The 18,335-nt window shown below is 35.8% G+C and overlaps 1 protein-coding gene across 12 annotated transcripts in view; it reads right to left on the bottom strand.

Moving 5' to 3' along the window:
• PCNX1 (pecanex 1) overlaps positions 1–18,335 on the bottom strand; it is a 170,320-nt gene that overhangs the window by 49,649 nt on the left and 102,336 nt on the right. For all 12 annotated transcript variants that reach the window (XM_070593487.1, XM_070593491.1, XM_070593489.1 and 9 more), the window contains 5 exons: positions 16,895–17,066; positions 16,307–16,417; positions 7,962–8,053; positions 1,071–1,180; positions 556–661 (listed from right to left, as the gene is read on the bottom strand). In XM_070593487.1, the coding sequence (XP_070449588.1) occupies positions 556–661; positions 1,071–1,180; positions 7,962–8,053; positions 16,307–16,417; positions 16,895–17,066 (591 nt within the window). The remainder of the gene's footprint in view (positions 1–555; positions 662–1,070; positions 1,181–7,961; positions 8,054–16,306; positions 16,418–16,894; positions 17,067–18,335) is intronic.

The raw sequence follows: 18,335 nt of genomic DNA, 5'->3' as shown, positions 1-18,335 counted from the left end.
ATTACTGAAAGAATAAAGGAAACATTAAAATTCCCAAAATTAGAAATTTAAAAATATTACTACATTTAAAGTATATTAAATTAATACAGGTATTTGTTCTTTCCTTCAATCTGAAAAATAAACACACACATACTCTTCAGATTGCCCTTAAGAAATAAAACAAGCTAAAAGACTAGCAATTGACTTACAAAGACACAGTTTTTATCCATAAGAACAACAAAACCAATCTGATTTACGTTAATATTCATCTTTCAAATTCTAGTTTAAATTGAATAGGATTAAGAAAACAATGAAATCACTTAATTTCATCTGATCTGAAAAGGAATGTTTAGCACACTGTTATAGATATAAATGAACTTTGAGGAATGAGCATTTCTTACATGTTAAAACTTGAAATAAAGGCAATCAATGATATACAACTATATATATAGTTATGATACATAATTATACATTTTCCTCCAATTACTAAAGGCCTTCAAAAAATACTCACTACATAACATGATGAACTGTCTAAAATTTATGTCTTCTAGTTGATTTTAAAAAGCTAAAACTTACAACAGAATTTCTAAGTTTTTCAGGCAGTGGATCTTTTACTTCAGACAGAGGGTCTTCTGGATTTTTCTCTTCTGTTTTTGGAAACACCTTGGATTGCACCAAAGAGCTTTACATTAAAAAAAAGAGAGAGAGAGAAAATAATAATAATAATAAAAAATACATAACCTGAAAACCAGTACTTCAAATGGCAAATAAAGTTTATGATAGAAAACCAAGTGACCCAAGTATATTTAATCATTAGCAAATGATAAATTCTGAAAAGTTTGAGATGCCATAAATAAGCATACAGTCAGAATATTTTTATTAAACATAGCTTTAATACTTAGAAGAGAAAAAGCTAACACTCTCAGCCAATGTGGTTAGAATGACCCAGAGTTAATATATTTTGAAACCAAATTACAGATTAAGTCAATAGCACTTTGACAAGGCATTCAGAAACAGATCCTGAGAGCTAAATTTGAAAAAACTGCCGACATTTAAATTTCTTTAGTTCAATAACAACTGATTTAACTTACAAAAGTACAGATGGGTCGCTGCTTTGTCGGCTGAGATGATAGGATACTGCCACTAATAAACCACAAAAAATGGAGAAAAGTACTGGAATATGCTGGCCATCCCAAGAATCCTGGTGAAAAAGAAAATTGGACAAAACAATACCATTTTAATTTATAATTTATCATATAATCCTTTTATGCCAGTATTTTGGAGAAAGATAATTAAAGTCAACAAAAACTTTTTAGCCCTATTACTAATTGCATTTTATTCCAGATAAATTTAGATTTACTACTTTCTGATGAGCTGGAATTGAGCTGCTACAGCAACATCAGATTTCTTTTGGTACTTAAAGCTGTATTTATACACTAGAAACAATACATTTGATTCTGATTCATGTTGCTGTCAATTTCTTTCCGACTTTTAGGTAGAATTAAGCTTATGGTAAATGATGTTCTCCTTTTTGAAAAACAAAATGGCTCAGTGAAGTAAACTTTTGATTATAAATAATAATGGAGTAGGAAAAGGTAACACATGACAACACATTAGGCAAAACAAAATGCTGACAATTGGGGTGCTACTTTCTTTTTTTTTTCCTGCTTTATCTCCCCAAATCCCACCCCCCCCCCCCGTACACAGTTGTATATCTTAGTTGCATGTCCTTCTAGTTGTGGGATGTGGGATGCCGCCTCAACGTGGCGTGACGAGCGGTGCCATGTCCGCACCCAGGATCCGAACCCTGGGCCGCCTAAGTGGAGCACGCGAACTTAACCACTCGGCCACGGAACCGGCCCCGAGGAGTGCTACTTTCTTGATGGCTTTGTTCATAATATGCCATTATATCCTCCAGAGCACTGAGCGGCTAGTCTTTCTTGAATGAATGAACTGCCCATTTCCAGAAATAAATAATACAAAAAGCCAACCAAACACGTGGGTGTGGACTGTAGATGGGCCATGTCTGCTCTGCTCAATGCAGTGTCTCTGGAGTCCACTAGCATGGGACCTGGTGCAGAGTAGATAATACTGATAAAAGGAATAGTTAACAGTTCTGAAGTATGGCCTGTGAGGCAAACACCATTCTAATCCTTGGTCTTTCTCTGGGGATTCAAGATGGCAGAACGGCAGGAGTGGGGAATCAAAAGGTAGTTTATTTACATAACTTGCTTTGTTTTCCATTTAATAATAGTCTTGGAAGTTGTTCCACATCACAACATAGAGACTTTTTAAATAGCTATATCAAAATCTTATTATTATCATACTGAACACTATGTGTCAAGTCCCATTCTTAGAGCTTTGGAAGTATTTCCTAAATAATTCTTACAGTCATCCTCGGAGATACAAACTATTACTCCCAATTTATAGATGAGGAAACTAAGGCATGGAAAGTTTAAGTAATTTGTCCAGTTAAGTGGTAGAGCCAGGAACTCTGATATGTTTGAATTTACTGAAAGGAAAGTTAAACAATATGTGAAGAGTTTGAGAATGAAAGAGAGAAATACATAAGAAAACAAAGTAAAGGAGAAAACAAAATATATGTAGGAATAGCATTTGGATAGTGATAATAAGGTAAACATTTCAGGTGTCTGAGGGAGACAAGGAAGACTGTGTGTGGTGGAGATGTGGGGTGGGGGTTGGAGGAAAATTAAGCCTACAACTTCCCAGAGTGCAGTCCACAGATAATGCCTAAAACTGAAGAAAATACAAGAAGAGAAGCAGAAGTTAGTTACCTAGAGATATGGGGGCAAATACCCAAAGAATTGAAAATGGTACTCTGCGAAAGGGATAAAGGAGCAGGGGACTGCTGATCCTGGTAATAAGTTTTATAGAAATATTTAACTCTTTAACAGATATGTGTGTACAACTTTAGTAAAAATTTAAAAAAATAAAACTAAAAAGAGATGTCCAGTACAACCACTTTGGAAAACTGGCAATTCCATTTCTATCTATTTACCCAAGAAAAATGAAAACACGTGTCCATAAAAAGACTTGTACAAGAATGTTCATGGCAGCCTCATTCCTAATACCGCTAAAGTACAAACAACTCAGATGTTCATCTCTAAGACAGTAAATAAGCTGTGACATATTCATACAATGGGAGTAAAGAGGATTTAAAACTAAATGGGCTACTTCTCTGCAATAAAAAGACAAACTACTGATACACATGTGGATGAATCTCAGAAATATTACATTGAAAAAAGTATGTCAGCTACAAAAGAGGAAACATGGTATGATTCCATTTAAAGTTCTAGAACAGCAAGCCTCTAGTAAAAGTCATTGGAGCAGGGGGACTGGGAAGGAACATGAAGGAACTTTCTGGTGGTTTCTGACGGGACTATCTTATATCTTGATGGGGTGTACATTACACAGGTATATGCATTTCTCAAAACCTACTGACTTGTGTACTTAAGATATATGGATTTCACTGTATGTAAATTCTGCCGCAATTAAAACACAACAAGTATTTGGGAAAAAACAAAAGACGTCTGCCTGTGTTTGACAAATGCTTGATACTACTTTTTATTGCTCTCAGACAAAAGAAAAGCACTCCTAAATTGATCTGAAAGTGATTTATTTCACGTAGATTATGAATTTAGGATAATCATACATTCAATGTTAATTCATGAATATATAAATAGTTACTGCCACCTTTATTGAGTCACTAACTAGAAAAACAAAAAGCAAAATAAACTCAGCCACCTCTGAGTTTTTAATAAACTCTCTGATTCATAAGTGGGAGAAAATTCAGAAACTATACAAACAAAACCGCTTAGGGAAGCTGATCTGGTTCAAAAGATTAAAAGGTAGGTTTGTTCTACCCACCATACAGGGTCTGAAAGTTTTTGCTTTATTATGTAACAGCCCCAAATCTAACAATCTCTTAAAAATATGAAAACATCTAGAAAGTATACACATATTAATAGGATGCACTAAAGTTGTCTTAAAGAAAAAATTTTAGGGGCCAGCCCTGTGGTCGAGTGGTTAAGTTCGCACACTCCGCTTTGGCAGCCTGAAGTTCACCTGTTCGGGTCCTGGGCACGGACCTATGCACTGCTCATCAGGCCATGCTGTGGTGGCATCCCATATAGAAGAACTAGAATGACCTACAACTAGGATATACAACTAGGTACTGGGGCTTTGAGGAGGAAAAAAAAGAGAGAAAAAAATTTTAGCTTTTAATGAGCTAAAAAGTTCAAGGAAAAACAGAGTAAACATAAGAAAGCAGAAATCAGAAAATAGTTGTAATAGTTTACATTAGTGAATAGATAAAAAGAAAGATTAAACCAGTCCTAAAGGTATGCAATAATGTCTGCCAATGAGTCTAATTGTCCAGAAGTAACTACTGCTATGGATTTCTTGTGCATTCTTCCATAATTATTCTATGTATATACAAGCCATCAGATGTGTTTTAAAGAAAAAAAGGCACAAAGGAAACATCCATTTTTGGGCATACTGCCTTTCTATTTAAAAATAAATAAAATGCGGGGTGTGTACACACACACACACTATACACAATGGAATAGGATTCGGACTTAAGAAGGAAAGAAGGAACTCCTGTCATTTGCAACAACATGGATGAAACTAGAGGGTGTTATGCTAAATGAAATAAGCTAGAGAGAAAAAAATAAACACCGCATGGCATCACTTGTATGTGGAATCTTAAAAAAAAACTTGAACTCATAGAAACAGAGCAGAGCAAAGTGGCTGCTAAGGACTGGGAGGTGGGAGAAACAGGGTAAGGTTGGTAAAAGGGTACAAACTTTCAGTTATAAGATGAACAAGGTCTAGGTGGGGGGTGGGAGAAATGGGTAAAGCGGGTCAAATGGTACAAACTTCCAACTGTAAATTGTATCTTACCTGGGATGAACCGTACAGCATGGCAACTACAGTTAATACTGTACCACATACTTGCAAGCTGCTAAGGGAGTAGATCCTAAAAGTTCTCATCACAAGAAAAAAAATCTGTACCTATGTTTTGTGACAAATGTTAACTAGACTTACTGTGGTGATCATTTTGCAGTATGTACAAATATTGAATCACATACATCTGAAATTACTATGTTATATGTCAAATATACCTCAATAAAAAACTTTAATAAAAAATATACCTAGAAATTTAAAAAAAAGATGGAAGGTCTAAAGATCTAATAATGCATAGCATAGTGACTATAGTTAATAATGCTGTATTGCATAATTGCAATTTGCTAAGAGAGTAGAACTTAAATGTTCTCACCAAAAAAAGGTAAACATGTGAGGTGATGGATGTGTTAATTAACTCAATGGGGGGAATCCTTTCACAATGTATACATAAATCGCGTTGTACACTTTAAGTATCTTACAATTTTATTTGTCAACTATAGTTCAATAAAACTTGAAAAAAAACCCAAATAAATAGTATGTCTTGGAAATTATTCTATTTTAGCACATAAAAATTGGTTTAATTCTTTTTCATGGCTGTATAGTAGTCCATTGTATGGCTATATCACCATAATTTAACTACTCGCAAATGACAGATGTTAGGTGATTTACAGCTTTTTGCTGTTAGAAACACTGCTATAATTAAATCCTTGCAGATAATCTTTGTTCACTTACATAACTAAATCTGCAGATTTACTATATTATAATGGGTGACATAGAAAACTAAAATAGTCTAATGCAAATGCCATGCCCAAGAAAGAAGGAAAGAAACATATCTTCCTTCCTGCCTTAGGACACAAGGTTCTAGACGGCAGTTTTACAGCTGCTCTTCTGCAATATAATTATAGTTAAATAGGCCTGTACACACCAGACTAGAAAACTTGCTGCACTATTAACTTCTATGATTACAACATCCAAATAATGACTCATTTTCCAAAACATGACTCAAAATACAGACCTAAAGCCTTTATAACTGGGATGACTTACAGGTAGCACACCTGGGAGAAGGCTGGTTTTGGATCTTGTTGCCTGCAGTTCCTTCTTGGGCTTAGCTCCATCAACTCTCTCTCTCCCTACTCAATTCGCCCCCTCCCCTTTTAAATGCAATCAAGTCTCAGATCTTTGAAAAGAGTAAAGACCAGAATACAGCCCCCATCATGTGCACAAGTTTCCCAACGACATACTAGAAAGAGTAGAATACATTTCTTTAATATCTATTCAAACCTAAACTTATATTAATCCAGCAGCCTCAGCCAAAACACCAAAGAAGCTGTTTTGTTAAAGTCACCAATATCCTGCTAACTGCCAAACTCAACAAAAATTTTTTTCAAACTGTACTGCCTCTGAAGTTTCCTTTATGGGATTCTGTTCTAGCCATACTTAAAATACTGGCATTTCCCAGGGCTCTATCACATCCATATTCTCCTGTCAATCCAGGTTAGCAGTCTTTTTCTTATAATTTTGTTGATGAATTCTAAATCTTTTAATTGTTACCTCAAATCTCAACATATAACTGCCTACTCTGCATCTCTGGATACTCCATAAATGTCAACAAATAAATGTGTCCAAATGTGAACAGTCACCGTCCTTACTAAACTCAAAGATTTCCAATCCTGTATATTAGTATCACTATCTAGGCAGTTGTTCGAGCCAGACCTTACCCAGAAGTCATCCTAGACCCTACTCTAGCTCTTTTTTCTTTATCCACAGACCCCCAAATACATTCATTGAATCCAATTTTAATCAAGTCCCTTAGAATTTCAAGAATGAAGCACAACCGTCTCCCTACTTTCAATCCTTCTTCCTTATATTGCAATCTCCTTCACACTGGGGACCAAATTATCTTTCTAAAATGCAACACTGATCACTTCCTTGCCTTACCTCCAATATTCTGATGGTCATCCATCTCCACCCCAATACATTCAGGATAAAAGATATTTCATAATCCACCCGTTGCTTACCTTTCCAGCCTTATTGAAGGCCATCTTTCCTCATGTACTCAAACCTCCAGCAATTCCAAATTATTTGCTGTTTCCTGTACACAACACACTTTCTTTACATCTCCATAGCTCTTCAGCCCTTGTTTCAATTAGCTAATTCTTATTTGTCCTTCAAGTTTTGGTTAAAAAGCCACCCCCTTGGAAAATTATCTTTAATTCCTTTAGGATGAATAAGGTGTATCTTAATTTGTATACCCATACATTGTTTTCATAGCCTTCATCACCTTCTACTGAAAGTGTTGGATGACTTGTTAATCAAAGCCAACATGTAAGCAACTTAAAAGCAGGACATGGTGTTTAGCATAGTACTGAGCACACAGTAAGCACTCCATAAATGCTGCTGAATAAATGGAGCAAGGAAGGACGCTATAAGTCACTTTTCATAGTCCATTCAATCCTATCATTCTCTGATTATCTTGCATTAATCATAAAAAATAATAATACCAGGAGGGGTTGACAGTTGTTTTTGAGAAATTTTAAAGTTTTCTGTTTACACTTCAGTGACAATCTTTTAAAAATGGAGCTAATAAGGCTCATTCAGCTCCTTCTAAACCAGTAATGACATTAAATTTCAGTGCATTAAGTTTTGCTAGAATGTATCCTAAATTGCACTCCTTGAACTCTTCTCATAAGTTTCAAGAAATTTTGATACGAAAAGTAGTTATATATAGTCTTAACTAGAAGTATAAAATTTATTTCATATTCTGTTATTACTATGCCCACCTCAATCCCAGGCCAGCCTAGTTTTTAATAATCTCTTTCTAATATAAACCAATGATTACTGCATGGAAAAGGGTCTTCTTTTAATAACAGTTAACTATGAAATTGCTTTCAAATTAGAAGTAAATGAGAATGAGAATAATATTCAAGGTATGAAGATCATGGAAATTAATGCTAATGTGGCACTGGAAAAAAAAAAATCATTATTAGTCAGTTTAAAACAAGCTTCGTAGAGAAAAATAGCCTGAAAGACAAAACCTACTACAATGTGTTGCTCACCTTTAAAGCTCCATAACACAATCCATACAGTAAGGCCACTGCCACAATGCTACAGATGAAACTGTAAAGTGCTGCAAGCAAGCTTGTAGTGGCTGGATGGAAGTGGAAAAAGAAATTAATATTTTATAAACATTTATGGAAAAACATATCTTATATGGTGCACTGAAAAGTATTAAAATGCCATAATATCGACTATAATTAAATAGCTATTTGATTTTTACAAATTCAGTTACTTCATCCTGTCCTTTCACAAGGTTTTGAAATGACAAAGGTTTACTATCCACAATTTTTTTTTTGTGAGGAAGACTGGCCCTGAACTAACATCTGTTGCCAATCTTCCTCTATTTTGAATGTGGGATGCTACCACAGCATGGCTTGATGAAGTGGTACTAGGCCTGCACCCAGGATCTGAACCTGCGAACCCCAGGCCAGCAAAGTAGAGCACGTGAACTTAACCACTGCACTAACAGGCCACCCCCACAACTTCTGATAAAAGATAAAATATTCACCTTGGAAGTGATGAACATTTATACATAGCAGGAAAAACTGTACTTATATTATGCTTCAAGAATCTATCTTATTTACAAAAGTATGGGAAAATAAGGCATGCTGACATCTGAAAAGGAACTGGAGCTGTATTAAGTATTCCCTGAAAGATACCAGTCCATGTAAATAGAACTGGTGTTATCAACAGAAGTAAATTTATATTCTTCCATTATACATATATAAATATGCATTTATATTCTTACATTCTTATTAATTAATTCTCACAAAAAAGTACAGGACTGACTACCAATAATAACAACAAAAAATAGATCCAATATGATTACTAGGAATAAAGAACAGGGGATGGCTAAGATAGCTATCCTTTATTTTTAAAATATGGATAACAGATTTTCTTTAATGGTAATTTTATGTGGTGACCATAAAAGAAATCTGTAGGAAAAAGTTTTCTTTAGGAAATGTTAAAAAACTAACACCGGACGTCAACATCATGGTGGAGTGGACTTGCCTGGGATTCTCTTGCCTCCAACATACAACAAAAAGGGGCATCCATACTGCAACAGAGGACATCCTAACACAACACAAAAACAGCAGAGAGACTTGAAACCATACGACGGAGGGCGGAGAGGCTGAAGCCCCCCTCGGAGGAGCTGGAATGGGGTAAGAGAGAACTTCGCTACCTCCCCTAAAGACTGGGATCTGCAACCGCGGGAGATTCTGTGAGGGAGGGAACGCGGGAAGGGTTGCTCACAGGATCACCAAGGACTCCCTGGGCCCTTGCAGCCTAGAGGGAAGCCCTCTAACTGGGCGAGAGCTTTCGTTGGGGGGACCTCATCAAGCCAACACCCCAGGAGACCAGAAAGCAAGAACTGATCAAGAAAGCCCAGAGTGCAAGCAGGAAAAAGCGCATCTCCACCCACCCGCCCCGGGCCGCTCCAATGCCGGCGATATTGGCTGGAGGCGGAGGGCTCAGAATACATAGCTCTAACCCCCACCCAGTGGCGATAGGCGGTAACTGCAACTGAATAATATCAGAATGTGTAAGACCCGACCTTCCAACATCAGACACTACATCAAATCTCTAGACCAGAGAGAAAACAACAAGCACCCAGAACTCAGTCCTGAGGACACAGAAATACATAAGCTAAAAGACAATGAATTCAAAACAGCTATCATCAAAAAACTCAATGAGGTAAAAGAGAATGTAGAGGAACAATTCAACGAGTTCAGGAGCTACTTCAAAAAAGAGATTGAAACTATAAAGAAGAATCAATCAGAAATATTAGAGATGAAAGACACAATGGAAGAGATAAAACAAAATACAGATTCCCTGAACGCTCGAGTGGACATCACAGAGGAGCGAATCAGCATAAGCAAACACAGACACATTGAAATGTTCCAGACAGAGGACCAGAGAGAACTCAGACTAAGAAGAAATGAACAAAGTCTCTGAGAATTATCTGACTCAATGAGGAAATGCAACATAAGAATTACAGGTATTCAAGAAGGAGAAGAGAAGGAAAATGGAGCAGAAAGTGTGTTCAAAGAAATAATGGCAGAGAACTTCCCTAACCTAAGGAAAGAGAGGGAAATCTTTGTGGACGATGCTTCCAGGTCTCCTAGATATGTCAATGTAAAAAGACCTACTGGAGGTCATATAGTAGTAGAACTGGCAAAAATGAATGACAAAGAAAGAATACTCAGGCCAGCAGGGCAGCAGAAAATAACCTACAAAGGAACCCCTATCAGACTTTCAGCGGATTTCTCTGCAGAAACCTTACAGGCTAAAAGAGAAGGGAATGACATATTCAAATCTTCAAAAGACAAAAATCTTCAGCCAATAATACTCTATCCAGCAAAAACATCCTTCAGATATGAGGGAGAAATTAAACCTTTCCCTGAAGTTAACAAAAGCTAAGGGACTACATAGCCATGAGACCCTCCCTACAAGAAATCCTCAAGAAGGCCCTCATACCTGAAAAAAAAAAAGGGAGAAAGGGATCCCAAAACACAGAGTAAGGAGATAAATAGGTAGACAAAATAAGAATAGGATAGCAAACATTCAACTAAAGCATTAGGCTAACGGGAAGGAAAACACCAAAAACAAAGACAATCCTGTCATTTTAACCACAAACTCACAACACAAGATGGAGTAAGATATGAGGAAAAACAACTTAGGAGGGGAGGAGGAAAGGGAATGAATCAGTATAGACTAAGGAAATAAGAGGCCATCAGAAAATGGACTATTTTATACATGAGATTCTGAATACAAACCTCAGGGTAACCACTAAACAAGAAGGCAGAACAGAGACACAAAGAATAAATAAGGAGAAAATAAGAAACACATCATAAAAAACTACATAATTCAATGGGTAGACCAAAACACACCAGATGAGAAACAAGTGAAATGCAGGAAAATTGGAAAACAAGTGATAAAATGACAGCATTAAGCCCTCATACATCCCTAATCACCCTAAACGTAAACGGATTGAATTCTCCAAGAAAGAGACACAGAGTGGCAAGATGGATTGAAGAACAAGACCCAACATTATGCTGCCTCCAGGAAGCACATCTCAACTCCAGTGACAAACACAGGCTCAGAGTGAAGGGGTAGAAGACGATACGCCAAGCTAATGGCAAACGAAAGGAAGGAGGTGTCGCAATACTTATATGAGACAAAGCAGATTTCAAGATAAGGCAGGTAAAGACAGACAAAGAGGGGCAGTATATAATAATCAAAGGGACACTACATCAAGAAGAAATAATGCTTATAAATATCTATGCACCCAACACAGGAGCACCAAAGTCCATAAAGCAACTATTAACAAACCTAAAAGAAGATATTAATAATAACACAATAATAGTAGGAGACCTTGACACTTCACTCACATCATGGAGAGATCATCCAGAGAGAAAATCAACAAGGAAACAGTGGAATTAAATGAATAGCTAAACAAGTTGGACTTAACAGACATACATAGAACACTCCATCCAAAAATAACAGAATACACATTTTTCTCAAGTGTGCACAGAACATTCTCAAGGATAGATCATATGTTGGGAAACAAAGCAAGCCTCAATAAATTGAAGAAAATTGAAATAATAACAAGCATCCTCTCCCATAGTAATGCTATAAAGCTAGAAATTAATTATAAGAAAAAAGCTGAGAAAGGGACAAAGATGTGGAGATTAAACAACATACTATTGAACAAGCAATGGATCATTGAAGAAATTAAAGGAGAAATAAAAAAACATCTGGAGACAAATAAAAATGATAACATACCAGACCAACTCATACTGGATGCAGCAAAACCCATATTAAGAGGGAAATTCATTGCAATACAGACACACCTTAACAAAGAAGAAAAATCCCAAATAAGCAATTTCAAATTACACCTAACTGAATTAGAAAAAGAAGAACAAACAAAGCCCGACATCAGCAGAAGGAGAAAAATAATAAAAATCCGAGTAGAAATAAATGCAATTCAAACAAAAAAGGCAGTAGAAAGGATCAATGAAACAAAGAGCTAGTTCTTTGAGAAGATAAACAAAACTGACAAACCCCTAGCCAGATTTAAAAAGAAAAAAAGAGAGAAAGCTTACACAAACAAAATCAGAAATGAAAGAGGAGAAATAACAACAGACACCACAGAAATATATCAGGTTATAGGAGAATACTACGAAAAACTATATGCCAACAAAACAGATAATCTAGAGGAAAGGGATAAATTCTTAGACTCTTATAACCTCCCAAAGCTGAATCAAGAAGAAAGTGACAATCTGAATAGACAAATCATAAGGAGAGACTGAAACAGTAATCAAAAGCATCCCAAAGAATAAAAGCCCAGGACCAGGTAGCTTCTCTGGGGAATTCTACCAGACTTTCAGAGAGGATTTAATACCTATCCTTCTCAAGCTATTCCAAAAATTATGGAAGATGGAACACTTCCTAACACACTCTACAAGGCCAACATCACTCTGATACCAAAGCCTGACAAGGACAGCAGAAAAAAGGAAAACTACAGGCCAATATTGCTGATGAATATAGATGCAAAAATCCTCAACAAAATTTTGGCAACCCGAATTCAGCAATACATCAAAAGGATCATACATCATGATCAAGTGGGATTTATACCAGGGACACAGGGATGGTTCAACATCCGCAAATCAATCAATGTGATACACCACATCAACAAATTGAGGAATAAAAACCACAAGATCATCTCAAGAGATACAGAGAAAGCATTTGACAAGATCCAACAGCCATTTATGATAAAAACTCTTAACAAAATGGGGATAGAAGGAAATTACCTCAACATAATAAAGGCCATATAAGACAAACCCACAGCCAACATCAGACTCAATGGGCAAAAACTGAACGCCCTCCCTGTGAGAACAGGAACAAGACAAGGATGCCCACTATCACCACTCTTATTCAACACAGTACTGGAGGTTTTGGCCAGAGCAATTAGGCAAGAGAAAGGAATAAAAGGAATCCAAATAGGGAGTGAAGAAGTGAAACTCTCGCTGTTTGCAGACGACATGATCTTATATATAGAAAACGCCAAAGAATCCATCAGAAAACTAATACGAATAATCAACAACAGTAGAGTTGCAAGGTACAAAATCAACTTACAAAAATCAGTTGCACTTCTATACTCCAATAACGAACTTACAGAAAGAGAACTCAAGAATACAATTTCATTTGCAATTGCAACTAAAAAAATAAAGTACCTAGGAATAAATTTAACCAAGGAGGTGAAGGACTTATACAATGAAAAGTATAAGACACTACCAAAAGAAATTGATAATGACATAAAGAGATGGAAAGAGATTCCATGCACATGGATTGGAAGAATAAACGTAGTTAAAATGTCCATACTACCCAAAGCAATCTACAGATTCAATGCAATCCCAATCAGAATCCCAATGACGTTCTTCACAGAAATAGAACAAAGAATCCTAATATTCATATGGGGCAACCAAAGACCCCGAATTGGTAAGGCAATCCTGAGAAAAAGAACAAAGCTGGAGGTATCACAATCCCTTACTTAAAAATGTACTACAAAGCCATAGTGATCAAAACAGCATGGTAGTGGTACAAAAACAAGCACACAGATCAAAGGAACAGAACTGAAAGTCCAGAAATAAAACCACACATATACAGACAGCTGATCTTCGACAAGGTGCCAAGACCATACAATGGAGAAAAACAAAGTCTCTTCAACAGTGTTGAGAAAACTGGACAGCCACATGCAAAAGAATGAAGGTAGACCATTATCTCACGCCATACACAAAAATAAACTTAAAATGGATCAAAGACTTGAAGATAAGTCCTAAAACTATAAAACTCCTGGAAGATAATATAGGTAGTACACTCTCTGACATCGAACTAAAAAGGATCTTTTCGAACACCATGTCTTCTCAGAAAAGGGAAACAAACAAATGGGAGTTCATCAGACTAAAGAACTTTTGCAAGGCAAAACAAACCAGAATCAAAACAAAGAGACGACTCATCAATTGGGAGAAAATATTTGCAAATCATATACCTCACCAGGGGTTAATCTCCATAATATATAAAGAACTCACGCAACTGAACAATAAAGAAACAAACAGCCCAATCAAAAAATGGGCAGAGGATAGGAACAGACATTTTTCCAAAGAAGATATACAGATGGCCAATAAGCACATGAAAAGATGTTCAACATCACTAGTCATCAGGGAAATGCAAATCAAAACTACACTACGATACCACCTTACACCTGTTAAAATGGCTATAATCTCTAAGACTAAAAACAACAAATGTTGGAGAGGCTCTGGAGAAAAGGGAACCCTCACACACTGCTGGTGGGAATGCAAACTGGTGCAGCCACTATGGAAAACAGTATGGAGGTTCCTCAAAAAACTAAAGATAGAACTACCATACGACCCAGCTATGCCACTACTGGGTATCTACCCAAACAATTTGAAATCAACAATCCAAAGTAGCATACGCACCCCTACGTTCATTGCAGCACTATTCACAATAGCCAAGACATTGAAACCATCCAAGTCCCCAATGACTGATGATTGGATGAAGAAGATGTGGTGTATATATATATATACACAATGGAATACTACTCAGCTACAAAAAAAGACAAACTCATCCCATTTGCAATAACATAGAAGGACCTGGACGGAATTTGCTAAGTGAAATAAGCCAGACTGAGAAAGACAAACACCAGATGATTTCACTCATATGTGGAATATAAACAAAAACACATGGACAAAGAAAACAGTTCAGTGGTTACCACGGGAAGGGGTATTGGGAATGAGCACAGGGCGTTAAGGGGGGCACTTATGTGGTGACAGACAAGAAATAATGTATAACTGAAATTTCACATCAATGTAAACTATTATGAACTCAATAAAAAGGAAAACAAAAAAACCCCAAAAAACAAAAAATTAACACCTTGCACAAGTTTGTAAATCATACTATGACAAAGCTCGCTATTATAAATCACCTACACTAAACCCTCTCCATAGTATGTAGATTAATTAATATAGCACCTATAATAGTCCCTAAATACTGAAACTGTCTTCTATTCACATTAAGCTATGTCACAGACCAACCCAGTTTTAAATCACAAGCTTTCAAAAAATTTTCAAAACATTAAAAATGCTCTAGATACACAGCAACACAGAAAAAGCTTAGTTTCTATTTAAAATTTAAGCCAGGGACTAGCCCGTGGCTAAGTGGTTAAGTTCGCGCGCTCTGCTTTGGCAGCCCAGGATTTTGCCGGTTCGGATTGTGGGTGCGGACAGGGCACCGCTCATCAGGCCATGCTGGACGGCATCCCACATTGCCCAACCGGAGGGACCTACAACTGGAATATATAACTATGTACTGTGGGGGCTTTGGAGAGAAGAAGAAGGGAAAAAAAAAAGATTGGCCACGGATGTTAGCTCAGGTGCCAATCTTTAAAAAAAAAAAAAAAAATAACCCATAATACCAACATTTTATCACCAAAGATTATTTCAATGCACATACCTGGAAGATTTAAACTGCAAATGTGAAGTATGAAGAGAAAACAGACTGTAAAGTTACAGTAATTTCTTTCTCTTTCATATTTTTTCTCTAGTTGTACACTCATCTTTCATTAAAATTTTAAATGGTTAAACTAAATAAGGGTATATTTTAACCACAGTGGCTGCCCACAGGGTTATTTTCAAGTTCTGCAAACCATTATCTATTCCAGAGTAATACTGGTATAGTCTTATTTATTTTGAAAATAAAATATACATATAATAGGGGAATAAATTTCTAAGTACATCAATTCATATCCACATATTCTACTCTAAAAACAGAGATACTTTTAAAAATCTTATTTAGTAAAATGCTTTTACTCAAAGCATTCTCATTTTGGTGTTCCCACCCTAAAGAAAAAATAAAGCTCTGAAATCAAACATATAGTCCAAATACATATGCCAGTTCAAAATCCACATGTAATACTATTTATCAGAGCTCAATCTATTTGGGATAGATGATCTTCTATAATATTTTGTAAGTCTATACAGGTTCCATGTAAACTCACTATAATTTTTAGTTTTAGACAATAGTATTTTATCACTTCTTACAAATCAACTCCATTATTTCTGGATCTTTCACTAAAGTAGCAGGCTTGACTACTTTTTCCTATCTATGTATTAATTCCCACTCTGTCTTTAATTATTAAATATCTTTTTCTTTCTAATTTCAATTCTAAAATGAAAACCGGAAAAGCATTTTAATATTCAGTTTATTACTTAATTATCTGTAAACATAATACTGTAATCTGTAATCTTTATAAGGAAATACCTACCATTACCACCAAAGATATGAATATCCAATTGTTCACAAAGGTACATTACAAATGTATTCACCTGAGGCAGGAGACCAATGAAAAATACTATTGGGAAACAGAGTGTAAACACTATAGAAAGAAAGAGAAGCATATTAAAGATAGTATTCCAAATGCATCCTTTTGTTCATTTATGATAAAATAAATAATAAAAAGAAATCCAAAATTAATATATAACTACTAAATTTTTTAAAAGATATCATTTTAAATTTTTTCTGTCTACATAATTGCTTGGGTATTAAATAATCTTTTCAACTATAAAGAACAGCTTTTAAAATTATTTCAACCATTCTCACATAAGGAACCTGAGATAAAGAATCCAAAGGAAATCTTCCACTGTGTCTGCTTCAAATGCAGAAGAGTTACTATATTTGTTCATCATTAACTTTTTTCATTCATAATAGCCCTATAGTTTTGTTTCTCACTGAGAGGACAATAAACAGCAAAATAAGCCTACTAAAACTATTTTTACCTACATAATTGATCTATTTATTCACTAAGTGTATACAAATAAAGGTTAGGATCTGAGATATTTTAAAGATGACTCACCTATAACTAAATCCCTGGCTGATATAAGCACCAGTGGATTGGTGAAAGTTATTCCATATAATTTGAACTTGTTTGTAGTAAGGTTTCTGCTACCATAATCCAAGAGCCAAATAAGACCACAACATAAACAGAAATAAACTGGTCTACTGTAGGCAATGATACGATTATGACCCTGAAAATGATATTAAAAAAGAAGTCAGTTTAGTTAATTTTAAGAGTCACAATTAGCTATTGAGATTTTTGGTGGCCTATATTCTAAGGATTCAAAATGTTTCCAAATGGAAGCCACGTTTCTGACTGTGGCAGAAGAGAATTATAAACATGGAAAGGAAGACAAATAGAATGAACTCTATGATACTGGATTGAAATTAGAGTTATCAGTATGAACTCACTGTTTTTAATATGAATATAAATAGATATAAGAATAGCTATGTGTGTAGATGTGTATGTGTGTACATATACATACATATATTTCCTAGCTTTATCCACTGAGAGGACCTAGAAGTAATGACATTCTAGTAATATAGATTACTAGCATCCAGATCTTAGTTCATAAATAGCACGAGTGACTAAAAAGAACCAGGGTTCCATACAGCAATGGCTGGGTTGGGGCAGGGGTTGGGAGAGTACAAGATGAGCCTGGAACATTTGGTTGTGCCCAAGAAGAAAGAAGTACTTAAAGAATGATAAGGATATGTCAAAAGGACACAGAGGGCAGCTTGATGGAATCCCAAAGCCCAAATCAGGGACATCTTGAGCATCAAAATAAATAATGATAGTAACAGCATAGTCCATTGAATAAAATAAGAATCTGTCACTCCACACCAATACAAAGAAGACAGAAAGGAAGGTTCTTCCTTACAGTAAAAAGTCAACCAATAAATGTAGAAGGAATGATGGAATTAGAAAATCACTATTTTGCAACCATCAAATGATAAGTGATTCAGGCAAGAAACATCAAATAGACATTAAAAACAAGTGAGTAGAAGTTTGCCGGGCAATGCGACATACATATACAATCTCAAAGTATCTCCCTATGAGATATTTATTAACTACAAGAGAAAAATAGTGACATTACATTACAGGAGTAGTTCTAAAGAGAGTAGGAGGTGATTTTTCCCCCAGAGCAAAATTTGGCAACGTTGAGAGAAATTTTGGTTGTCACAATTGGGGTGAGCGTGCTAGTATTGGCACGTAGTAGGTAGAGGTCAGAGGTAATACTACACGTCCTACAATGCACAGGACAGCACTCCCCTCACAAACTCTTAACAAAGAATTATTCAGCTCAAAATGTTACTATTGCAAAGTCTGAAAAGCCCTGCCCACACTACCCTTAGCTAAAAGTGCCAAGTTCACATCAGCAGTAGAAGGATAAATCAACACAGTGTGCTTTCTGATAGGATGAACTGAGAACACATCACTTTTGTAATATTCCTACCAA

This window comes from Equus przewalskii, chromosome 25, assembly GCF_037783145.1.
Source record: "Equus przewalskii isolate Varuska chromosome 25, EquPr2, whole genome shotgun sequence".
NCBI classification, from domain to species: Eukaryota; Metazoa; Chordata; class Mammalia; order Perissodactyla; family Equidae; genus Equus; species Equus przewalskii.
Note: the sequence above shows the minus strand (reverse complement) of the source record. Positions and strands in the feature narration are given on the sequence as shown.